The sequence below is a fragment of the Tympanuchus pallidicinctus genome, unplaced genomic scaffold (genome assembly GCF_026119805.1).
Source record: "Tympanuchus pallidicinctus isolate F22 unplaced genomic scaffold, pur_lepc_1.0 scaffold4, whole genome shotgun sequence".
In the NCBI taxonomy this organism is placed as follows: Eukaryota; Metazoa; Chordata; class Aves; order Galliformes; family Phasianidae; genus Tympanuchus; species Tympanuchus pallidicinctus.
In genome coordinates, this window is record NW_026294758.1 from 41,954,718 (window position 1) to 41,981,940 (window position 27,223).

Consider the following 27,223-nt stretch of genomic DNA (forward strand, 5'->3'; position numbering starts at 1 on the left):
TGCACGTTTGACACATACAGAGTGTTAAGAGATGAAAGGTTAGCCTTAGGTATAGGAGAAACCTAAAATTTCAAAAGGAAAGTTATGATATGACTACGACTACGGTCTGTTGCTATTATTTTATCATCACTTTTCCCTATTTTAGGAATACATTAAATGTATAAATAAATGTATAAATCATAGAAACTCTTTATGATGTAGCAGAGTTGCACCATACGGGATCCCCAACATGGAAACAATTTTTGAATGCCATAATGGGGAGAGAACGGAGATATATAGTCTTCCTTTTTATATGCTTTTGTTTCCTTGATTTTCATTTGGTTTTAATTAAGCTGAAATGCTGCTATGGGAAATCATCACTAGTAACATTTTACTTGAAACAATTGATTCCAAATCAGGAAGTTTGTGGAACACCTACAGAACCCTTATCATTGCACTTTTTCTGTTGTTTTGTTTTGGTTGGTTGTTTTTTTTCTAGAGTAAATGTCCTTTCTTTAAAAGACTAGAAATTTACTCATCATCATGGGAAAAAAGAATAAGTTATTATTGAATAAGCTTTTTTTTTTTTTTTTTTTTTTGTCCTTTTAGCAAGGACATTGCAAGGACAAGGGGTACTGATAAATGTTTTTTAAAGAAAACTAATCCTTACTTAAAAGAATGAGCAATGTTTGGAGTGCTTGAAGGCTGTTAGTTGCTGTACAGTACTCTTCTAGCTCTCACAATAAATTTGTACAAGGGGGGAGAGCATTAATATGTGTTTTCTTTTTCTTTTTCCAGGCCATCCGCTGTACACTGGTAAATTGCACGTGTGAATGTTTTCAGCCAGGGAAGATTAACCTGAGAACCTGTGATCAGTGTAAACATGGCTGGGTGGCACATGGTAAGAAACGTGTGTTCTGGGCTGATCTTCCCTACTCTGTTGTTTCTGTAAATGCTAAGTATTGGAGCGATACAGACAGCAGTGATACCTATTTCTCTGAAAAGCTGTGCTCTCTGGGCTTCTGCAAGTGTCGGTACTTTTTTCACATCAATTTCTAGCATGGAAATATGATAGATTGGAAATACTATAGGTTACTGTGGCAATAGGTACCACTGGAGTTGGTACCTAGTTTGAGCTTGTGTACAACTGAAAAGTGTATCCTGACCTCCAGGAAGTTATCTGATTGTAGCAGATCTTAGCAGAAAGGGAAGAGTTTGTAGTTTGGTTGCACAGCAGAGTTTATATTGAAAATTAGCATTGGCCAGTAAATTGCTGAGTCCAATGGAAATTCAAATGTACCAATGTCAACCTTTCAGTGCTTGGATATCAGTAAAATCAGTGTATCCAATTCAGCTGAATGAAATACTTGATCAGTGTGTTGAACCTCTCTTCCCTATATTTAAATAGATGACAAAAGAATTGAGAGATTTAAATCCCTCTAAAAGGCAATAAAACACACTCCACAGGTCTTAGTTTTTATTTACACTCCACTATTTTGTGTATTTGTTGTTTTCTTGACAGTCTGAATTAAGATATGTTTAAGAGAAAGAAACAAAGCCAGACAAAATGAGGAGAAAAGTAAGGAGAACACCTAACATGGTTTAATTGAAAAGCAAAACAAAACAAACAAACAATAAAAAAAAAAAGAAAAAACAAAAGGAGTTCAAAAAAGAAAAAAAAAAGAGACAGCACAGAAAAATTAAACATATTTGCAGAAGAAATTTGAGATTTTTTCTTATTGTCCAGGCTGTAAGCTAGCGCAGTCTTCATTCTTCTCTTCTACCAGACATTCAGTGGGTTACACTTAATAAATTTTATTTTATTTTTATAAAACCTGGATTGGAAGACTAGTGTGCCTCACATGCACTTGATCTCTGCATATTTAGTACATGATTTTGAGTATTTTGCCTGAACTTTCTGAATTAGTGCATGTGTATGCTCAGCAAATTCAACAGCAACAAATGCCAGAGAAGTTTTTAAAAGATTCACACACCTGGAAAACAAATCAGGAATGTGGGCACAAAGCAGTTCTGTGTCACTTTGTTGTTGTATGTACAGCCTGCCTAATGGTAGCCTGACACCACCAACCTGGTAGTTGGTTACAGATTTGCTATGTACTAAATTCTGCAAGGGTACTGCCTGTTTTCACTCCTCTTAATTACTGGAAAGAAATCTTTAGTCACAGTATAACCAGGCTCACATTTATTGGAAGGACCTCTAAACCTCACAAAATTCTGGAGCTCATGCATGCTTCAGATTTTGTGCAGAATCAGCAACTGAGGCTTTGCTCATCCATTGGTAGGGAAGGCTTACCTAGGTATTTTCCAGCATGTCCTCCTGTTGAGTAAAAGGGGGTCTGGCACTTGGATTCTCGCACATAAGTATCCCAGTTTTTATTTTTAACCAGTACATCTCAGAAGATGATGCTCAAATTTTTCTAATAAGCACCCCTCTATTATGTTGTTGAATTAAAAATTAGTGTATGAGAGTAATCTGAGATAACCACAGGGCTCTGCTTTTCAAGTCCAGGATGTCAGAAGGTGAATGTAAGAATCAGTGATGCACCACCCTTTCCCATAACTGAGTACTTAACATTCCTAATACAAGACTTAATACAGTTATATATTATTGCAAAGTGCTTGTTTTACTGCAGTATTGCACAAAGAATGCTCTGCTATATTTTTTCTTAATGCTTTGTGTACAGTCATCTAGAGTATTTACATTTTGTGGTAGAGCAAGACTTGTCACATATATGTTTCGTATACTTCTCAAATCACAGGCATTTCAATTACTTTCTGGAGACTGTGATGGATCCACTTTCAGTTTTTGATCTTAACTGTTTTCCGCAATACTGAGGACAACATTCAGTAATCTGAACAATTCAGTGCACTGTATCACCTGGGTTTTAAAACGACTGAATCAGGCTGCTGTTCAGAAGTGATTTTCTTTAAACCATTAACACTGCGCTTTCGGAAGATGTTCCTTGAATGCAAATAGAATTTCCTACTACTTTAATTAAAGGGTTTCCTTCTGATTTTTATTAATGAATTTCAACTCAGATCCTTGACACATGATGTAGTGCTTCTCTGAATGTAATTATCAAAGAATAGGTGTTTCCAACAGGAAGTACCGTGCTTATTCAGTTCTGATAACCTAGAATCATAATTACCCAAACAGATCAAAAATAGCTTAGAACTGCAATCTTCTCACGCTCTACTTGACACATCTGTGCTGAATTAATGCATATTAATAGCTGCCATTTGAAATGTTGAAATTCTTGGAGTGCGCAGGAAAGGGCATAAAGCCCCCGCAGTATTATTGCACCTTGCAGCTGCTGGCCTGTGTTATTTTTGTATATATATTTTCCTATTTCTGATGTCTTTCTTATGTTTGTCTTTACTCGCCTGAAATGAGCTGCACACTTCTTGAAAGGAAAGGTTCCCTGCAAGTAAAGTATTTTCCTGTTTGGAGGTGCCATTGTAGGATGTCAATACATGAACAGATTCATCAGAGGAGTTCTTTTGTGGGAAGATAAATGATTCTGTTGGCAATAGCTCATCTTGCAAAGTTTTGACCACGCACCCTTCTGCTGTAGTGTTAATCCTACTGCCAGTGTCTTTAAGGCTGACGCCAAAAACTGCAGAGTATCACAGCATTCTAAAGAACTGCTGTGAATAATAGGGAATACATTATTTCTACTGTGAATCTCTGGATGTTTTAAGGGATTCATATAAATAGATTGTTCTTTTTTTTTTTTTCCAGCTGAAGTCTCACTTTCATATGGTCAGCTTGAATGGAGATTTATTTTCTATAAGAAAAGCTGAATGGTTTAAATTGGATAAACCATTTTCTAGACTTCAAGCAGGCAAACAGATGATTTTATGCTTTTTTCCTGCAATTTTTTAAGTGGTTAATATGCTTGGAATAGTCCACATGGTGAAAATTAAAATCTTATTAGAATGTTAATAGTAATTCTTTTTTAGTACAATTGATTTTAGCACAAGCAGTTGCTATTTTGTGGCCTTTAAATAGTGTAGGAGTAAGATGACTAAAAAAAATTGTCAAGACTTTCTTGATTGTTTGAATATTTTTGTCTCCCGATATTTTTGTTTTTTTACAAGTAGTATGCTATTCTGTATGAATTTAGTAAAGACACTTCACTAGTTTTGGCACAAAAAAAAGCTTCTTTCCTAGATTATATTGGAAACCATGAGAAAAACAAATCTTGCCACCCACTTTCCATTCTAAGTATATCTTAGTCTACTATAAAAAAAATTAAGCAAGTCTGCAGTCTAAAGATGTTGACATCATTAGCTTTACGTTATGTTTTGTGTGTCATTGGTATCAGAATAACAGTGACTGCACTGCTAATAAAAACACTTATTACCTGGTACTGCTGATCAAAAGACCAAGTGCAGTATCAATAGGAAATAGTGTCTACTCTTTGTAACCGTTTTGTTCCACTGAAGGATGTTGAGGTGGAATGCATCATAGTGCACTAAAGCTATTATGACATTTGTTCTACTTCTTTTAGTTTCTGTATCATAGACTTTGCAGAGATTTCAAAAGTACACAATATAATAATTAAACTGTCTAAAATCAGTGTTGTATTGTTTCGAAGAGAGTCAGAAAATGTGAAAATCTCATTCTCTGTCTTACCCGCAGACTAATCACTGGCAAAGCTCAATCACACATCAACAGCATGATTTTCAATGTTTTTATTGCAATATGCATTCTCAGACTACCTGAATTTCACACCATTCAGTCTATTCTGGACAGTGAAGTATCCTGTGAACGTTTTTGTTGTTTTCCTTCTTCTTACTTCTCTCTGAGCAATCTGGCTCTTAATTCGCTATTGATCTTTGCTGTCTCTCCCTCTGCACCATGCCTATCGGCCCATAGTACCTCTGTGAGGTATACCTCACAGTGTAAGCTACATATGCCCCCATCTCCAGCCAGAGACTTCACCAGGCCTTTTTCTGAGGAACTTCAAGTTCCTTTATGTTTCAAAATATATGCATTGACTAGTAGATTTCAGTGCACAGGGCAAATCCATCAGCCTTTTCCATCTACAAATCTGACACCTGGTGAATGCTCATGGTCAGAGTCTCAACGCCTTTCATCTTGTGAAGGAACTTTCCAGCTACCAGCGTTTGAATAAAGCATGTGCTGACTTGCTGTAAATTAGACTAACAGTCAAAACAATGGTCTCCAGCAGAAAATGGAGACTGTGCTGTTGTAAGCCCAAATGTATGATGAGACCGCAACTGCTTCTTTCTTAATGGCAGAGTGGTGAATTCTACATTCTAAAGTTGTCGTGTAATGGAAAGGTGAGGTGAGAGAAAATGAAAGGAACGCAGGAGCAAGTAAATAAAGAAAAGAGAAAGAGAAATCCTGTGGAAATGTGAGAAATTGCGTCCAAGTAGCTGAAAGGACTGGAACTGGAAAAACGGTTTAGATTTTAAATGTATGCTACATAGGAATGAGAGAGAAAGGAAGAGGAGCTCTATGTTGAAATAAAAACCAGCAGGGTTCCTGTGTTTGTCACTGTTCAAAGTTGCTAAGTGAAAGAAATCCAGGTTTGCAAAGTCAAAGGTCACTTCTAACAAAACAAAACAAAAAGCAAAAGCAGAATATGTCATACATCTTAGAGTCTCTAGAAGCTGGCAGAAGGGCCACGTTACTCTTTTCTTAAAAACTGGAAAAAGGATAGAGAATCAACACTAAAAAGTGAAAGGGAAATATAATCCTGTTATTATTATGTAGTGGTTAAAATAGATGGGTTATTTTTGTATTGTTCCATAATATTTTAGGAAGAGTCACAGCCTTAGCATACCAAGCATACTTTTTGTTTTGTTTTCAGCTTAGTTAATTCTATAAAATGCTTTAATATGACCTGAAAACATAGAGTTTCAATTTTGGGGGGTGTTACATAGACATTTTTGGCAAATAAATTAATCTTAATTAATTAATAAGATAGGCTAGCTTTTCATGGCTTCATAAGCAAAACTATTTTAAGTCTTGTCTGGCTTTTCTTGTACTTTATTGACAAAATCCTTTTGACCCATCTGTATTAACTTCCTCCTGACCCTGAAGAGTGAGATGTATATTTCATTACTCAGTTTATTCCAAGAACCTTACCTAATTCATTACTGGTAAACACTTTCTCTGAGTCCCTCCTCCAGCTTGTGCCTTCATTTTTCCTTCCATTCAGCAGCAATTCCCAAAGTGGTCAATGAAGTTCAGAGAAGATGCTCTCTATTATCTTGGGGGCACTGGGATCCACAAATCTGGTTTTAAAATCTGCTACATTGGTAAGAATGATATAGTGTAGGGTTTTCTTTCAGTTACTCTGAGATGACTCTTAATGCAAGACAAGCTGAGGTAAAAACAAAGGAAAGTAACCAGGCATTAGGGAATCAAAGAAAAAATGTGTTATTTCAAAGATTTATTAGACATAAGTAATAGAAAGGAAATAGTTATTCCAAGAAAAAATAAAAAGGCTTTCTTTTCCATTTTTTCATTCCATGTATGCTTACTTATCTATATTGTTAAGGGTTTATTCATTGTGCAAATTCAGCATCCTCAGGTGCTGAGGAGGGCTTTCCTTGGGAGAAAACCACAGTCCCTAAAACACGTATGTTGACACACATCTCCTTGGATTTCTTTCAGAGTCCATTCAGATTAAAATCTTTTTTCTCTTCTTCCCTGCCACCCTCAGGAAATCTTGATTCTTTAATCTGTCAGGAGGAGATTAGATCTTCCTCCCATGAATCTTCTGGTACGTGGTCCTGGGTTTGAAAATGCTAATATCTCTTGGACACTGTTTGATGACGTTAGCCCCAGACAGACCTTAGGCTGTCAACTAAGGACTGCCGGAGAATTTGGTAAGCCTTAAGCAGAATCGACCCATTCTGAAGCACAGTGTTCTTTCTCGCTAGACTCTACCATATTCACATCCCAAAGTGAAATCCTTTCTCACTGTGACCATTATATTTTATGAATTTTTTTTAAGTCACTAGTGATATTTGTAGTCTTTTGGAACTGGAATGAAAGCCATCAGATGCACATTGGGAACTCTTATTTTCAACCAACACTGCAACAGTCAGATTGCTTTGTGTTGGTAACTGTTTTGAAGGTAACTTTTCTCAGTCCTTTTGGAATACCACAATGCTGTATTCCATGTCCTCATATCCACACACAGTGCATATACCTGTAGAAAGACTTTTTGTACAAAGGCTGAATTCTATGGCTGGGAATCCCCGGGCATCCTGGAGGGCATCCTGCCCTTTTGCACTGCATACCTGTGCTTGCCACCTTGCTGCAGGTATACTTTACAAAAAAAAATGACTATAAAAATAAAAATACTCTGTAATAGTTAAAAAAGAATTGTCAATATTTCTGCTTTTGTTCTCTTTTGTGGGGGATAATGTTTATTTCATGCATGTGCTAAGTAATTCAGATAGACTCAGCGTTTTGGGCAAGAATAACTTCTTTGCAGAAGAGAATGGTATTTTGAGAATGAAATCAGATATTTGAGCATTACAGATATATTTTTTCTCTGTCCTTGCCAATTCTGTTTTTCGTTACATAAACTGAGAACATAGTCTTTATTATTTAAGTCTTCTTTATCTATTGCCATTGTTGACTTATTTTTTGGAACTCTTGCTACCAGTACCTCAATTTTCCTGTCTCTGAAGTACATACAAGGCCACTATAATAGCTTTTATCTACCTATACTAGCTTTAAAATGCCCAAAGAAATGTAGACTGAGGGTATCACAGAAGAGCAAGATACTATTATTCAGTGTCCGTGATTACCTGAAATGACTTTTCACAGGGAAGGCTTCATTTCTTTTTTTCTTTTTTTTTTAACCAAATAACATGGGATAAAATGCTAGAAAATGTCTTGGATATCTTATCCTCTCTTCCTAAGTAGGTATCTGCTAAGGAAAAAAATAGACTTGTTATATGCAAAGTAGAGCAAAGGCAAAAGAAGGAGTGATTTTTATCAGCACTTGAAATCCTGTAGATTCCATAAACAGCAGAGACAGCTTCTTGGGAAAACAGTCAGTGAAACATTTGATCTTGTCCCATTAAATGTCATGATGGGATGTTCACTACATAGCATAGCATCAGTATAGGAAGAAAGAAGTGTCTGGAGCTGGCTACTTGATTTCCACACGAGCAGCATAAATCCTGTGCGACCTGAGGGTACAATCACCAGCAGATTTCTGGGGCAGCAATGGTGACATTGTTTCTATGACATGCATCCACAAGTCTCTAGCATATTTAGGTGATGGCACCTGCATACTTGCCTCTTTTAACACCTATGCTACTGCATATGAACTGCAGTGATGTGCTAACCACTATATCATTTTATTACACTTTATTACATCATAAATTTTTATATCTTCTTAACGATCCTACAAGAAGCTTAATTGTTTATAGGAACATCTTAATTAACTAGAGTTCACTAGGTTAAGCAGAACACAAATTGGAAGAGTTCTAAGTGAAACAAGCCTTACTATTCCATTTCACATAGCTTCACAAGGTTAAAATGGGATCTGACTACAAGAATAAAAAATTCATACTGCTTTCAGATGCTACTATGTAATGGTAATTCCATTGGTAACTTTACCCAGATTTTTGTTGTGCAAATGTGAAACTCAGTGGGAATAAACTTTTTTTCTTTTACTTCCTAGGAAGAAGTTTGTCTATAGCACCTTTATAAGGAAACTTGCCCCAGATTAATTTAGCGGACAATAGTATTACTTTGCTATTCCACTTCTTTCTTGGTTTTAGAAAAGGTCATATAAGAAATGTATAATATGAGTTCCAAAGATCTCTCTTATTGTGGCCTAATTGTTACAATCAAATTTTCTGAATTGTATTAACAGGAGATTTGTGAAATGATCGCAGTACTTGAATTTTATTGCCGTTCCTCACAAATGTCTTATTTCATTGAGGGGCTATGGTGACGGGTAAGATTGGTGTTATCAGTGGTAGAACTAGCTGTATGAACCTGTATTCCGAGGATGTGAATATCTTCAGCCTGGAGAAGTGGCAGAATATCTCTCATTGTACAAGTAGGTCATTCAAGCTGTCAGAGCCCTAGATGAGCTAATTTAAGATTTCCCTTTCAATACCAGGCAACCTCCATAAATCCCTTCAAAGATATACTTTTCTATAAGCCTGTGAATAAGACAGTGTAAGTTGGGGTGTATTTGTATTAAGATGGAAATCCTCCAATTCCAGACCACCAATCCAGGACACCAAATGTGTTGCTGTCAACACTTTATACAGTGTGTCAACCAGGTGGTGTCAGTCCAGTTAAAATACACATTGGCCCCAGTTCCACCATTATTAAGCAGAGATCCTTATGAAGGTGTTAATGGCTGATAGGAAGGAAGCATTGGAGTTTCAAGACTAAGAGATAGGAAAGAGCAAATGTAAAGGCTAGCCAAGGTAATAGTAGTACACTGTCAGTCTATGTTTCAAGGAGCATCAAGAGTTGGGCTGTCCAGCAAGGGGATCTAAATTGGGAGCCCAGAAAACTGCAACAATGATTGTGCCTGTACCAGTGGACCCAGTGCCCAGAATCTGATCACAGTATGTAAAGCCAGGTACTGCTAGTACAGTATATCCAAGCCTGAGATATGGCTGAGGGAACAAGTCAGGGTTCATCCAAACTCCAGTCATGAACAAGAAGGTGAAGTCAGAGGCAGCGTTGGAGACCAGAACATGAGGGTCATCCAGAACACACATCTAAGGTGTAGCTTAGTTAGGGAATGAAGGTCACAGCCTTGCTTACCCACAGTAAGGAGGGGTTTTGCACTCATGGAGTGCGATTACAGTGTGATGTCTGGAGAGTATGGCCAGCACAGTGAAGATCAGAGTTACTGTCTCTAGCAGGGACGATGGATGATATTGACACACAAAAGAGCAGCTGTATGCTGGGACCCTCCAGTAATCATCTGCGTCAGGGTAATCATCAGTTGTGAAGTCTTCCTTCACACACGCAGAAATGTGCACTCTGACAGGGGACTGCAGAAGAGAAGAGGTTGTATCTCATCTTCCTTATCGTGGGCCCCATAGTCAGGTGTCTTCACTTATGCAGTGTGACCTATCAGGTAGTGTCTAGTAGCCCAGATGTTTTTCTCGGAACTCAGAATGAAGATCCTTATTGCTTGTTCCTTTGAACATGTTAGTACACATTAGCTATCGACAAGGAAGAGACTGCTACCTTATTTATTTGAGGGTCAATTCTGAGTTTTTAAAATGTTTTCCCAATATAGATGCAACTACACAGAGTTAGATCTAACTTTCATTTTGCAGGAAGAAGTTAGGAGGAATTGTTGTGGGGTGGTTTTTTGTTGTTGTTTTTATTTTTTGTTGTTGTTATTGTTTTTGTTTTTATATAGGAAGAAAAAATAAAACACCTGTTTGACTTGCAGGAGTTGGTCAGGGAGGCTGTTTTCCCTATATGACAAAAGCGACCGGAACAGGCCCCTTTAAAAAAAAAAAAAAATCAGGTTTTTTTTTTCTCCTATTTCATGTGAGCATTGGCAGGAACTCTGACAAGCAGTTCTTCATATTTTATTATGTTCTTGTCTGGCAGAATCTCTGTCAGGCAAAAACCTTGTCAGCGGAAAACCTGTCGTAGGATCAGAGGAGACAAAAACAGGTGTCACAGAGGCAGTCAAAACTGAAGGGAAAAAAAGATTAGGCTAAAGAGAGAAAGGCAGACAATTACATTAATGCCATTGCTTTTATCTTATAGATGTGTGTTATTATCTCGGGGTGCTGAGTGCGCAATTGCCTCAAAGAAAAGTAGACAGGAGACAAGGGGAAACTTGATAGTTATTAACTGAAGAGGCAGTGTGTCAAAGCTGGATGGGGTTCAAAGTTTTGCAAAGGGATGAAAAAAAAATTGCAGACGGCAAGCAATGTCTGTGAACAAACTGTGGTTCTGCTTTTGGCTACATAAACTGAGTAGCAATCTAAGTGTTTCAACTTGGAATCAGATCATAGGCAGAAAAATTAATGAAAGATTTCATTCAAACCTTTTTTAATAACATTTATTTTGCGTACATGCAACTGAAGTGCTGGGTTTTTGTTTTTTTGATCTGTTATAAAAATGTTGTTAGAGCATAAGACGTGGTGAGGCATGAAGACATTTATCAGTTCAGTTGCTGTGTTGTTTGGGTTTGAAATACCTATTATCAACACATGTTTAATTTTAAAATGCAATTAAGTATCTTTTTATTAAGTGTGAACATCTGTACATGCAAGCTGTAAATTAGGAGATCACATATGTGTTCCTGTCAGAGACTAAATGCATTTACCAAATGCTTTCCATTTTTAGCTTTTAAATACAGTAAAAGGTAGAAAGAAATGTTGTTGCCTGTGAATGAGAATATATGCTATTTCCTCACTTTCCGTCATCTCTTGAAACTTAGTGAATTTTCATCTTCAAAGTGGATAAAATTGTTAAAGGAATGAAGGTAGAGTAAAATGGAATCACCAATGGATGCCATGTTGTAGCTAGTGCTTACACTCAGACAGAACAGGATGTTCATCCACCCTATAAATGTTAGTGTATCCCCACTCTCTGCTTGTGCTAAGGGATGAATGGGATAATTTCCTACACAGTAAAAATCTTTCAGCCATCTTTCAGTGGACTCTGGGAAGTTTTTTTTACTTTGGTCATCTTCTAAGCACATTTCTGAGGAACTTTTTTTTTTTTTTTAACCTATAAAATATAACGGAATACGCCATGTGGCATGAGTTAACGTGTATACTTAATACATCCTAAGGGAGGCTAACCTAGACCACCTATAAGCACTGCAGTAGTGTCCCTCCAGCATTTGGTTGATCATAGGCTACTATCTTTTCCTGAAAGGATTTGCTATTTTTTTCTCTGTAGCATGAAAAGAAGAAAATCTGAACTCTGAAAAATGTAAAGCTGTATGTGTTCACCAGTAAAACCAACAGCAAACTACATGGTTCTGCCATGCCATTAAATGTACAGTATTTATTTTACTGTATTCAGTATGCCATATTGCTGCTATAGTACTATGATTATTTTTTTTTGTATGTTGGTATTGTATATTTAATCTGTACCAATTTCAATTTCTGTTGCTGAAGAAAGCAGCCCACTTATTCAGATTAAAAATGTCTAGGAAATGCTTGGTTGTTGCTTGGACACAGACTACAGAAAATGTCTTTTTTATCTTCCTATTGACCCTTGAACCCTAGTAATCTGGAAATATGATGGTGTTTTTAAAATTACGTATTAAAATTAAAATTATATGCATGTGTATGCATTCAGACTGTGTCCCTTCTTTATAAACTAGAGAACATGCAACAAAATCAAGAGCGAGAAAACTGATTAAGCCAAATTTGGAGCTGAAATGTTGTAAGATTAATAATGGCCACCAGTACATTGTAACATACTGACACTCTTCTGTGATGTTCTGAGGTACACAGCCAGGCAGATCAGCTGAGAATAAGGATTTTCAGTACACCTTTTCATCCCTCCCCAGAAAACCTAAATATTTATCTAACAAAAATAGAAAGATGAATATGCATTAACAACTCCAGCTGCATCAAAAGTAGTATTTAAAACTCTTTTATACTCAGTGAAGGCAAAAGATGATGCTTTTGCTTTACATACTCAAAAAACAGTGTGAGAGCTTTGAAGTACAAAATTAATTAGTGTCTACTTACATTTCTTTTACTTAACAAAACTGGCTTTTAATTTGGATTACCTTGTTGAAAGACAGGGTCCTAGGTCAGTTTGCATAGCAGAGCCTATGAACTGGTCGTAGTGTTTATAAAACTAAAGATTTTATCTTTATTTTCTGTAAGTGCTTTAGTCTTACTTTATCTTTTTTCACTTCATGTCCTTTAAATTGCACAGCATCCCAAAACTCCAGTAAAATATAGATGGTAAAGAAAATCCCCCCTCCTGGTTTTATTACAGGTTAAATTTTTGTTTAAGTCAGGTAGCTAACTCAGGTGCTTAAAATAATTGAGACAGTACTCCTGTGAAGTGTTGTGTGGTTCTCAGTATCCTCTGTTCCTTTATACAACCCAAACATTCTATGATTCTTTAACTATTTCTTTCTGAAAAGGGAATTGCAAGCAAGCTGAACTTGTAATTGGATTAGATTGGCCTTTTGCTACCTGGACTTTGCACTCTGCAAACATGATACTTTTCATTTCAGCTACCATGAGTGCCCATGAAGAAATCTCCAACAATAACAAACTGAAGCTCATTGAAACCCTGCAGACAGGAATATGCACTCCTTCTAGGTATTAGGGTTATTTGGCTGTGACAAAAATAGGATTAGCAATAGTAGTGCACTAAGACCAAGATACAGGTAGTGTCTACCCTTGTTACTTTGGCAACAGATAGAAAGCCTGAAGATTGTGCACATATAAAATAATATGTAAATGTGCTCATGCAGAAGGATGTAGCACCAAGGAACATCTCACGGGTCTTCTGTGGCTTCTTAAAATTGCTGTCTGCAACAGTGAAATCACAGTAGGATTTTAATACTTGAATGCAGAAAGAAAAGTTTTCACCTGGGAATGGCAAGAAGCTGAGGAAAATTCTGAACCAAATCCTAAATAGACAAGTATCTTCTAAAACTTGTGATTAATACAGATCATAGAAGGGTTATGGGGCATCTTCAATACTTCAGAATTAGGTGAGAAAGGTAGGAAATAAAGATTTCTAATTCCTACACTAATAACACAGTTAGTAATTTTTGGATTTTGAAGGCAGTCTTCTGTACTCATTTCTTTATTAGCCTTTTTTGTCCCCCTTTCAGTAGTTAAAATTTCTGAAATAAGTACTTGTAGTTTATCTTCACCGAAAGTTGCTGCGGTAAAACACAAGGGCTGCTCCCCTCAAAATTAAAAGATTTTTCCTTTCTTCCTGTGCTGGTGTACACCTTTCTGCTCACTCTAATATAGTAACTATCCTGTTACTGTTAGTCTAAGAATTGGGCTGTTGAAAGGCAGCTGCCTTAGTTGAAGCACTTCACTGAGCCGATCGTAGTCAGTTTCTGAAGGCTGTATAGGTTGCACTGAAAAGTCACGAACATGTTCAGACCTTTCTGGGTGAAATTTTAAGCACACTAAAAATCTAAACATGATTAATAGCTCATGCTGCACCAGGAAGGGACTTACAATGTGTGGTTTATGATGCTCAAGCAGTGATACCTTCTTAATAAGGACATATCTGTTTATGTCATTTTTCAGGTATGATAAAGCTCATTCTTTTATATAGCATGTTTCATCTTGAAGTTTCCTAAGCACTTATGAAATCATACAGTGCTGTAGATAATGTTGAATGTATTCACCTGTGAAACACAGCATTGTTCATTAGCATATAGGAATCAAACCAATAATTTAGAACAGAAAATGGTGAGGAATGTCTTATATATCTATACCTTATATGAAATTAAATGGATAATTCAGGACAGCAGAATTCAACTATCTACTCTCAGATTTGTCAAGAAAGTTAAAGTTGATACTCTTGTCCTTACTGAAAGAGCAATGAAATGCAGGTCCTCTTTTTTTCTTTTTCCTTTTTTTTTGTTTCAGTTTCTAATCTAAATGAGCTAGTGTCCTCTTGAATCCTCCTAAAATGGTGTCATTACTTTGCTAATTATACTGCAGAAGAAATCAGGATTACTGCAGAATAAAACCTCAACTGTTTCCTTAGCAATCTCTTAAACTAAAAATAAAAGAAAAAGAAGAAAGAAAAATCATTGTGAAAAATTGCATTCTCCTGCCAGGTGCAAAAGTTTTCAAGGTTTTTTGTTTTTTGGATTTTTTTGGTTTTTGTTTTTTGTTTTTTTGTCTGTAGCGTGGGGTCAGCCTTTATTTTGCAAGTGTTCTTGTTCACACTCAATCTATGCTTTGTTGTATTGTAAATTATACACTTCAGTACATACCCTGACTTGTCCTTTAAAATAATGAAGTGCACTGCTTTTATTTGTTTTTACATAATGTGCAGAATAAAGCCACAAATCAAAATTGGAGATCATTTCACTGTCACTTGGAATGTTAATCCAACACATGACTAGTTCTTATTTTTCGTGTGTACGCCTTTTGAGAATCAGATGTCTATAGATAGTATTACTTGAAAACAGATGTTTTTGATAAATGGAATAGTACAGGACATCTTGTAAAAATTTCTGTCTGTTGTTCAACCAGTACGCACAGTCATTTGGAAGGACCTTTTTTATTATTTCTTCACTTCTATTGCATCTTGATCTTTTTTAGGCCATTATTCTCAGAGTGGTCTCATTACATGCTGCGGGTAATTGTCCACAGAGTTTTGTGACCTCATTCTAGCTATTAGCTTTATGATCCAGTCAGTAGTCTTTAGATCCAGACATTTTGCCAACACTCTGACAAGGGCCAATCTAGAATTGTTGTCTTAAAAAATTTAAGCAAGCCGCTTTTCTTCTTTAGGTGAAAGAACTTGCTTTTTCTCACCATAGGCACATGATGAAAGGAAATAAACTTAGTCAAATACTTTTACATACACACCTGCATATAAGCATCTCTATCTACATGGCAAATAAATTCATTTTCTAGATTTTTCTAACTGAGTAGTTTGAAAACACATTTGTTATGGTTGTGTCAAAATAACCATGTTACCAAAAAAAAGTAAAAAAACAGGTAAAAGAAAACCTAAGAAAGTATTTTTCCTGTTTATGCTTCAATCAAATCCCACCTACTAGAACTTGTAAATAAATCATTTCCATATCATGAAGCCCATATAGCAGAAGTGTTTTGGAAAGAAGTCCTTTTGGAAGAATAATTCCATCCTTCACATTCTGCAGTATAAATGTCCCGTAGAGAGATGGAGGACTGCAGTCCCTAGGCTTGCCAATTCCTTATCTTTTTTGGAAGTTAAATTAATATTTAAAGCTATTTATTCAAAGTTGACTTAACCACTAGAAAAGGAAAGATCAGACAAATCAGTTGCAAGAAATGAAGTATAAGGAAACCAGAACTCTTTGACAAAGTATTCCTTGGAGTAAATGTGTTGAATGAAGCCAGCGAGTAAATGATAAGGGCCTTTGCGCTCTGGATGTGAGAAAGCAATTTATCAAGAGTACATGAACTCTCCAGTGACCAAAAGCCAAAAAGAAACCAAAGTACATGAGAAGAAGTCCCTATTCGATTATTTTAAATACTCAGAAAAAAAATTTAAAAAAAAAAAAAAGCAGTCAGAAGCGTAGGTGCTGCAACATGCTCCGTAAAATAGAAAAGGAAATTAAATGTAAACAGATACAAAATATAGCATGTAATGCCATTTACAATTTCATAATGCTTTACTTCATAAGGGGTTAAGAATTACCTGCATCCTACAAACCTCCTCTCCCCTCATCTCAAAATTAGTCATGTTGCAGTGAATAATACGAAATTTGCACCAAATAATAAAACAAACTAATGTGTGCTACTTAGTAGCTGAATGAAGTAGCAGTGAAGACATAGGTCTAAGTTTTTAACGCATTTAAGACGCCTGTTTTCTTTTCGACTCCGGAAGATAAATCTGAAATCTTTTATGGTCCCAGTCAATTCTGTGCAGTTCCAATGTTGGTCTTCAGTTAATTATTAATTTTTCATATATTTTTTTAAACTGAGGAGTATGATTGTGGATGCCCCGTCCCTAGAGACATTCAAGGTCAGTCTGGATGTGGCTCTGGGCACCTTACTGTGGTGGTTCGTGACCCTGCACATAGCAGGGGGGCTGAAACTGGACGATCACTATAGTCCTTTTCAACCCAGACCATTTCATGATTCTGCAATTCCCTCTGAGACTCATGTGAACACCATTCTGCTCTGTGGTTAAAAGTTAATTAACGCCCCTTGGAAAATGGGACTGTTTTGGAGTGTATTTGTGGTAAAGGATCACCCAGGTGAATCTTTCTATAGAAAATAAGCACATCTACTTTATCTGATGTGATTACATGATTCTTTGGAATTATTTTCTTGCTTTCCTATTATCTCTTCCCTTATACTTAATCCCTTTTCTTTCAGCCTTGGACAAGCTTAGTACTCAGCACCTCTACCACCCAACCCAAGTGGAGATCGTGCAGTCCAACGTTGTGTTTGACATCAGCAGCCTGATGCTTTATGGTACCCAGGCTGTGCCGGTTAGACTGAAGATACTACTTGACCGACTCTTCAGTGTACTGAAGCAAGAGGAGGTGTTGCATATTCTACATGGCTTAGGATGGACACTTCGAGACTATGTTCGAGGCTACATTCTTCAGGTAGGAAATAATATAAAGCGTGTTTACAAACCTTTTTAATTGACATTTTTTACACAGAAATATTCACTGTGCACCCAAAAGAAGAGAAAAATGTTAAGCACATTTCGTGTGCTGTGTTGAAGACTAATAATGATTTTGGCAAACTAAAAAATTCAATTTTTACCTAAGCTAAAAATATGCAGTCTCTGTTGTACTGTAGTGTGCACTTGTACTTGCTTATGCTTATTGTAGGAAATACCTTGAATACTGAGGTTAGGCTAACTGCAAGCCTGACTTGGTCATCTAAGGCAACTGGCATATTTTCAAGGGCTACTGTTCGATTTAAGAACGCAAGGTCATAATCATGAAACTATTTTCTTCTTATTTCTTTTCTTCTTTAGCATAATAGCAAATAAAATCATAGTTTTGTTGAGAGATGGCCCTATAAGGTGAGCTATCAGCAGCAAACTCTTATTCATAAGTCAGTTTCTAAAAAGATAGCTTTAAATCATGTTTTACATGTGGACCAGTTGAGGTAAATTATGCAAACAAAGCTCAAAATTTTAAGGACACAAAAATGAGGGGGCAAGCTTACATTATAAATATGGCCAGTAATATACTTACTGGCCTTGCTTACCTGAAAAATCATATTGTCATTTGAATTCAGAAGTGAATTATTACATTTTACAAGACTGTTTGACAGAGAATGTGATACCATATATTTCAGTGTGGGATTTCTGCATCCAGTTATTGAAGTAAATGTATGTGAAAAACTAAAAATTCTAGTTTCTGATTAGTTCTTTACTTTCTTAGGCAATGAAAGTTTGCTTGGCCCTATACAGAAAATGTGGGAATTTTTATTTCCATACTGAAGAATTCTGACTGTATTTCTTAATTCTTCTTCAATTTCCTGTCTTTTGTGTGAAAGAAATAAATTAACCCTGCCTAAATACATAGCAACTTTAATATTCTGTGTTCTTGAGTATTTTCTTAAATGCTCTATAGATAGATTTTTCAGAAAAGTGTTCTGAATTGTAGAGCAGTCATAAAGAAAGAGTAATAAAAAGGCTATTATTATTGTAATGAGATCCTATTATTAAGATACATACAAAAGTGGAGTTCTTTAATGTTTTAGAAATCTCTCAGGCATCAGCATCTATTTTATAAAAGCTAAATGTTACACATTTGTACATTATAAATATATGTTTTTGTTCTGTTGCCAGAAACAGTGGCTGGATGGCCATGCACAAAGAGTTGTGGTCACTTGAGTTAAATCCAGTTGGCATGTGGTCATGAGTGGTGTACCCCAGGGCTTGGTCCTTGAGTCGCTTCTATTTAACATGTTTATTAATGATCTTGATGAGAATATTGAGTGTACTCTCAGTAAGTTTGCAGATGACACCAAGCTGAGAGGGAGTGTTGATCTGCCAGCGGGTAGAAAGGCACTATAGAGGGACCTGGATAGACCAGATCGATGGACTAAGGTAAATTGTACTGGTTTCAGTAGGGCCAAGTGTCAAGTCTTGCATTTTGGTCACAATGAGAAGGTCAGCCAACCCTACAGGATTTGGGAAGAGTAGCTGGAAAGCTGCCTGATGGAGATAGACCTTGGTGTACTGATGGACAGTTGGCTGAATATGAGCCAAGAGGGTGTCCAGATGGCCAAGAAGGCCAGTGGCATCCTGGTTTTTATCAGGAATGGTGTGGTGAGCAGGAGTAGGGAAGTCATCCTGCCCCTGTACTCGGCACTGGCGAGGCCTCGCCTCGAGTACTGTGTTCAGTTTTGGGCATCTCCGTACAGAAGGAACACTGAGGCACTGGAGCAGGTCCGAAGAAGGACTACAAGGCTTGTGTAAGGGCTTGGAGAATGTGCCCTGTGAGAAGAGACTGAAGGAGCTGGGGCTGTTCAGTCTGGGGAAAAGGAGGCTTAGGGGAGACCTTATTGCTAGGGGAGACCTTATTGCTCTGTTCCAATACCTGAAAAGTGCTTACACCTTTCAGAGAGCGGGGTTGGTCTGTTCTCACTGTTGATAGGTAGCAGGATGGGGGGAAATGGCCTAAAGTTGCACCCGGGTAAGTTTAGGTTGGATGTCAGAAAACACTTCTTTAAAGAAAAGGCTGTTAAGCTCAGGAATTCACTGATTTCACAATTCACTTCACAGTGAGTGAATTCACAATTCACTCACTTCCCCAGGGAAGTGGTTGAGTCACCATACCTGGATGTGTTTAAAAACCACTTGGATGTGGTGCTCAGGGACATGATTTAGCAGAGGGTTGTTAGAGTTAGGGTAGTATGGTTAGGTTGTAGACTTGATGATTTTTCATCAAGTCTTTTTCCAATCTGAACAATTCTATGATTCTAATAGAACTTACATGTTAGTATATATATGGAATATTCATACATGTACAGATAGATCTCTATAGGTGATTGTATGATATATATGCATGCATATGTATACATGAATATTTTGTAAGATATATTAATTTGGATAGATAAATGATGGATATATAAACTGATAAATACTGCATTGCATTTAGTTTCCAGGATTCTGAATGTTGCTTACCAAAATGGATGAAAAAATATGATTTGCAAAGGAATTCATGTTAAAAAAGGCATAATTCCTAGGACGTAACTTTAGAAAATGAACATTTTATTAAATGCAGTGACTAATAAGTCACTGCATTAGGGATAACATATTATAAATGTAGACTTTTGTGTTCCCTTAGGACAAGAAGACTGAAATAAGTAGTTTTCTTGTTTTAAAAATTGTGGAATCAGGTCTATATTGATTTCGTTTTAATTGTGTGTTGTAATTACTTCAATGTATGCAAGAATGGCTTGTAATATAATTACAAAGAGGTTTATACAGTCAGGCTGTCATCTATGTATCTGAGTGGTGAGAAGACCATAATATACCATTAGATCAGAGTTCGGCTTATCTGGTTAGAACTCACAGTATAGCCCTCAAGGCATGAATTTTAGCATTACTGCATTCAGCAGCAATATATTGGGTATTATGTCAGTTAAAGGAGAACAATTATCAGTGGAAATAAATGGCAGCTGTTAATCTTACCACATATTGAGTTGGTTAGCTCGTGGCTGTGGATTGTGTTAGTGGGCTGATGAAGACCTTCCATAGGCATAGTTAAACCTGCCTGCTAAGTTTAGCTCTCGAAATCAAGGAAATAGTTGAGTGACTGAAGGGATCTCCAAAAATCATCTACCACACCCTGCTCAAGCAGTGTCACCTAGAGCTGTTTCCCCACATCCATCCTCCAACAGCTTTTGGAGATCTTCAGGGATGGGGACTCCACAACCTCTCTGAGCAAAAATGTGTTTGGTCTGCAATAAAGTTAGGAAGCTCAGTATATTACAAAGAAAGGCAATCTGCTCCTTTTAACGTACTGTGAGAAAAGTTTTGGGAAAATAACCAGATCTCTGATAATAAAGAAGGCTTCTTTAAGAAGTAGTTCTTTTGAACTATCTGATAGAAGGAAAAGAGGGAAATGCAGAAGAATGAGGAAGGAAATGCTAGTATCACTACCAGAGTGCACACTAAGAAAAACTACAGGTATTATCAAGCAGAAGGTGTTCCATGAACCTAAGAGAAATGATAGAATAATAGTGTTTCTAAATAGCAAATTAAGAAGCAGTTTGGGCAGAGAAAAATGCCGTATTTATTACTTCATTCAGTGGATGTATTAATGGACTGCAGGAAGTGAAGGAACCCTGAAGCCAGCAGAGGTAATGTGATACACTACCTTTCACATTTGGACAGTCACAACCTTGCCAGTAATGGCTGAAAGACATTAAAACCTGGCATGTTTTCTCCAGACTCTCCCCAGGCCTAATGTCTGGTGAACATATACCAATCTCTCAAACATCACTGACTGACAGTTGGGTCAGCTGTCTGATCAGGTGGGTCATTGGATAAATATTTTAGTGGAGGAAATTATGACTCCCTTGTAGAAATAATCTTCCCAACCCCATCAAGAAAAAAATAAATAAATAAAAATAAAAATTCAGAGGGAATCTTTCTGGACTGTGGGCTTGTAAATCACTGCAGTCTAGAAGTTTTTTTTATCTTTTACCTATCATTGAGGAAGTAAGTTGATGTATTTGGTTCGAAACTGTAAGTGAACCTGAAAGTTTTCTCTCTGGAATCAGCCAATGCAGCAATTGTCTTTGCATAACAGCAAATTATTGTCAGCAACATTAGCTGCTTTGGGTCATATTCAGCACCTGCTACTTAGAAATGCAATTAGTAACTCAAGTGATGTTGGTGAGGTTACTTTTGCTGTAAAGAGCAGCACTACTGTGAGTAGGTCTCCAGCTCTGGTTTGGTTCCAGCTGAGCTGAGTGAAGATGTAAGTCTGCCAGCTGTTCTTCTCTGCTCCCCACTGGAAAATACTTCACCCTTCTCATTTGCTAGTGTAACTACGTGTGCAATGACTCCCTAGCCCAGTTCCCTCCAAAGGAGCTGGGTTAGAAAAACCCTCCTGCTAAGAGTATACAAGTTAACTCTGATTATTCTGAGAGGTAAGGGTTAGAACAATTATACCACTAGAAATGAACAGCTGGGGCATTCGACTTTTAACTGCAGACAGCAGGACATGTGACCACAACATACAGGCTATAAACTGACCCTATGGAAGTACTGATTCAATGTTCTATTTTCAGTAATAACTCAACACCCCTTTAACTCTCTCTTGATCAAGTAGTTGTATTCCCTTAGAGTAAAGGAGAAAAATACATACTATTTCTGCAGTAAAAGGAGGGAAGAAGAAGCACGGAATATTTAAGTGATCAGTTATTTGAAGAATAATTTCACTTTTACCATCATTCCTCTTTAAAAAATTAAATTATAAACAGTAGCTCATAGGCATCTTGGATGCTAGACTCTCTGTTGCTGCTCCCTGTCACGAGAAATAAAACATTTCCCTCACTATCTGCCCCTACCTACATCCCCCCCTGAAAAAGAAATGCACAAAAAAGCTGGAAAATCATGAGTACAATATGGGCCCAAAAGGTGACACTGTTTAAAAAGTCTGTTTGCTGGACACCATTTGAACCACGAATCCTAAAAATTAAGATCTCAGAATCATAGAGTCATCAAATGGTTTGGGTTGGACGAGACCTTGAATATCAGCCAGTTTCAACCCTCTGCCATTAGGCTTCCCACACACCATTCAAGCTGGCCTTGAACATCTCCAGCGATGGGGCATCCACAACCTTTGGATGAGATGTTCCAATGTCTTACCGCCCTTTGAGTACAGAATTTTCTCTGAAAACCTGACCTGAATTTCCCCTCCCTTTAATTTAAAACCAGTCCCCCTTGTCCTATCACTATCCATCTGTGTAAAAATTCAGTTTCTGTTTTGCTTATAAGCTCAGTTTAAGTACTGCTGTGCTTCAGTGAGGTCCCCCAAAAGTCTTCTGTTCTCCAGACTGACTAGCTCAGATCCCTCAGCCATTCTTCATAGGGGAGGTACTCCTGCTTTCTGATCGTCTTTGTCTTCTGATCATCTTCTTAATGGTAACATTGATGCTGAAAACTGATTAATTTTGAAGTGATTAGAAATTATTTTCTGTTTCAAGGAGATTGTAAATAAAAGTATGATGCTCTTCTTGCTTCTGTGGATTCCAAGTCTGCTAATTATAGAAATAAGAATGAAAAAATACCAGAAATTAATGATATCATAAAGTCATAGAATGGCTTATTAACAACGAGCACAGATGAAAATTGTTTTACTGTTCTTAAAATTAAATATTGCCCATTGTTGACTTGTCTGTGCAGAATTTCAGAAAAGCATGAGTTCTGTTAATTTCTCATGTCTTTTAAAGACTTTCTCTTAGCTCTCTTGTCTGTACTCATTTTTCTCCTTTTAGGATGTTTGAACTTTTGCTACAGAGCCCAAGTGCAAGGTCTATTTAATTATAGAGCTTGTCAGCCTCTGAAGTTTAAACATAAGGAACATTAGAGAAGAAAACAAACAAACAGCAGATCTGCAAATAATAGCTTTTCCAAGCTAGGCAAGTGGTGTCAGGTCACTGTACTGATGATAGGATACTTTCAGTTCAATGTAGAAGAGCTGCTCTGAAAGTAATGCCTCTTGTTTTATTGTATTGGCCCACAGTGTCAGTGGTAGATGTTGGTGGTATGACAGTAGAGTTGAACCTCCCCCCTGATATTCAATTACATTTTGTTGCCATGTGATACGTGGCAGCAGAGGAGCACTCTGACAAAATGGTGTCTGACACAAAAATGCATCTGAAGCGAAGGCGTGGAATTGATTTCTGCCTTTAAAAAAAAAAATAAATGGCACAAACTGACATTCACCAATATTTGCTGAATGTTTATGGAGATGAAACAGTGGATGCTGGCACATTGAGACAGTGAGTGGTGTGTTTCTGTAGTGGCAACAGTGGGTCACCTCCGTTGGTGCAGATTTTATGAGTGCAGCATGAAGGCTCTTGTTCATGGGTAGCAAAAATTCCTGGCTACTGGTGATGACTATATCAAAAAATAGTGTTTTGTAGCAGCGAATTTGCTCTATCACTTAGTGCTATTGTGCTCTCTGTATCTGTTGTAGTTTCCATGGAAATAAATAAGACAGCATTACTTTTGATGTGACCTTCCTGATCTCCTCTATATAATCATAAGTCAAGTGAAGTTTCTGTCAGGCTTTTTTTCTCAGGTTTCATCAGTTCATGATGGGAACACCTGTCAGTTGATTGCAGGCTGTATTGTTTGTGATAGAGAAAACAGAAAAAGTAGGAATCAAATCATTATATATATGAAAAAATAAAATTAACCATTGCAACCCAGAAAAGTAGCAACATCAGTATAATAAAAATGGCTTTTCTATTCAAAGGTTGTGCATTTATTGAATTAATATCTCTTATCATTCCTCATGAGTCTGTCAACTTCTTAATACTTTGAACTTGTTTTGTTGCCATCACTGGAAAATTTTGAAGCATTTTACAAAGCAGTCACTTACGTAGTCTGTGTTTCTCTAAATATTGCATCCTTTATACTGTCAGTGAAACTTGTGCAGACAAAGTTTAAGAAACAGTTTTGCTAATGTTTATATCAAAATTCAAAGTTGGAACCAGGCTTTTAGTATGTAAGCTTATCATTTCTACAGCTGCAGCACGTTTCATTACTTGATAATAGAGTTACCTTTCATTTGTAGCATTATTTGCTTTTTTTCAGTTTTGTTAGAAACACTATTATTTTACATTTTCTTTCCCCTTGTAATTGGTGGTAATGCTCACATATGTTCTTTTGTTCCAACATAGTTTTTCAGTATTGGCCTCTGAGCAACTAAGATTCCAAGTATTTATCCAGACTTCCAATCTCCCAGTATAGATGGGATTTAAACCTGGGTCTTCTCAGTATGTGTCTACTTCAATTCCGACTGACTTCTGTTGTGTTTTGGTTTTTTCTTTCTCCCACCCCCTTCCGCCTTTTTTTTTTTCTTTTTTCTTTTTTTCCCTTGCTTATCTTCCCTCCTTCAGCCTCACCTTAGTTTCACAGAGATGAAAAGGATCTGTTAGATGATGTGTCCATCTCCTGAGTTTTCCATTCCTCCCACAGCATCACCGCATGCTAATATTTGCGGCTGTGATCATCTGGAAGAGTTTCTCCTTTCCCATGTGAGTTAGTTTAGCATGACTCTCCTGCACTTTTGTGAAACAGAGATTCTCTGCTGTGCCCCTTGCTCCTTTGTATTCATCTCAGCTATACTAATCCAGGAGTGACTATCCTATCTCTACTCTAAAGAGAAAGAAAAAAAGCTGAGATAAACCTTTAAGGACTGAAGAGGGAGATAGGAACCAGAGCACAACTGCTGAGCCTCAGGGAAGCACTGTTGTGTATGAGCAGAGCAGTGTCACTTTTTTTCTACTGTGTGAAATGCTTTCAGATTTTCTCTGTATCTGCATTAACTTGCCCACCATCTCCCCACTGCTTCTGATGACTTACCTCTAGTAACACTACCAAGCACACTAGCACTACATGACTCTATTTATCATGACTGTTAGCTCTTGGACTGGGAAAGAATAAAAGTAAAGGCCAAAGAGTTTGATGCCTCTTTTGAACGCCACCAGGGCAAGTTACGTGACAACAGATGTCTCAGTAACATGCAGAGATCATTTGGATTTCCATAATATGTGTGGCTGGAGAGCTGTGCTATTGCTGCTCTGTGTCTTGCATCTTGCATGGGTAATGAAGCAGAGGGCTCCTGTAACCCCTGATGATCAACAATGCTAGTTCTTAATGACTACAATGAAATAGTCAAGCCTTTATAATTATAGCACTTCACATGGCTCAGAAATGCAAAGATGGCCTTTTTAATAGCAAACATTTTTGTCTATGGAGATGAAAAAGAGCTGTGTTTCTCCTAACTGTGATGCTTGCTGTTTTCAGCACTGGACTCAGACACAGTGGTCAACAGTGGTCCACAGACTGATGCACTTTCACACAGCTGGGCACAACTACAGATACAAATTGGGGAAATGGCTGTTCTCTGAAAGTCTGTCAGGCATATGCCAGGACTATGTGTGCTTTCTTTCAAAATGTATCTGAAAAGCTCTTCACCTGCCAAGGCTTGAGTTCATGGTCCTGTGTTTCTCTTCTGATAGTTGATGAAGAAACACTAAAGCAGAGTGGGGGATGAAGGAGGTGGGAGGAATAGTTCACTCCTTGGGCTGGTTTAGGTGTGAGTGATGCCATCAAGCACTGCTGGAGAAACAGAGCCCTGAACTTGAGTCTTGACAGGTGAGCCAAGAAGGAAACTATTTCCAGCTTTCTTGCTTCAGAATCTGTTTGAATTTGTATTAACTGTTCATGGTCACAGAAGGTTTTCAGTGAAATACATATATATATATACATAAATAAATGCTATCTATGTTAATGTTACTAATAGATCACGTATATGCATGTGCATGTGTTTATGTGTATGCGACTAAATTCTCACTTTTTCAGACTGATCCACCATTGATGGGGGGCTTTTCTTCTAGACTGGAGAATCATTTTTCATGCAGATGATTGCCTTGTTGAATCTTTCATCAGAAGATATCTTGCACTATGCAAAGAAATATGGCCACCAAATTAAGGACATGATCTTGGAATTACTTTCCATCTCAATTTTCTTGTAATAAATGCAGTGAAATATTATAAAACAGAGAAAACAAAAGGATATAAAAGTGTTGATCAAAGGCAAATGTGTATGTTTTGGGAATTTGGGGGAGGAAGGTAACAAGTTGGGATAGGAATCCAAGGAATTAACATAATTCTTCTTAGAAATAGAGCTCAAAAATTAGAACTTCTGCTTTTTTTAGACTGTCCTGTCTACCACGGACCTTGGGTGGAATTCACATCATGGCCGTGGAGGTGATAAGGTCATGATATTACCCATTCAGCTACACATCACTGGAGATTACCTCAATTAGAAAATACAGAGTCCAGACCACTGCACTTTAATAGATTTAAGACTTTTCCCACTTCAGATACCTCTGGATCTGAGTTGAGGGGTAGTTTTTATTGTCTGTGTGTCAGCACTGGCTTCAGGCACTCGTGAAATTTAGGCCCACAGACACTTAGGAATCAGGAAGGACCACAGAGAATCAAACTTGTCATCTGTTCAGCATTGGTTGATTTACTGCTTTTCTTCAAGTCCAAGGGATCTCGAGGGGACTTTTTCCCTTGCAGCACTGATCTTTCGATGAGGTGCTAGTGCCTGTCCTGAGCAATAAGAAGGAATAACAGTGAAGTGTGATTGGCTCTTATTAGGAGGGGTAAATGTCATTAGCACTTACTGTTGCCTTCTAGGCAGTCAGAGCACAGACAGATAGCCCCCTTTTACTATCAATGTATGTTTTGAATCAAATGAAGATGAACTCATATATTTTAATTAAGAAATTTACTTTCCTGTACTGAAAAATCATCTTT

At 37.2% G+C, this 27,223-nt stretch overlaps 1 protein-coding gene across 3 annotated transcripts in view; it reads left to right on the forward strand.

Annotated features, from left to right (window-relative positions):
• Window positions 1-27,223, forward strand: part of BNC2 (basonuclin 2) — a 364,120-nt gene that overhangs the window by 224,833 nt on the left and 112,064 nt on the right. For all 3 annotated transcript variants that reach the window (XM_052701115.1, XM_052701113.1, XM_052701114.1), the window contains exons 3-4: window positions 778-880; window positions 17,053-17,288. In XM_052701115.1, the coding sequence (XP_052557075.1) occupies window positions 778-880; window positions 17,053-17,288 (339 nt within the window). The remainder of the gene's footprint in view (window positions 1-777; window positions 881-17,052; window positions 17,289-27,223) is intronic.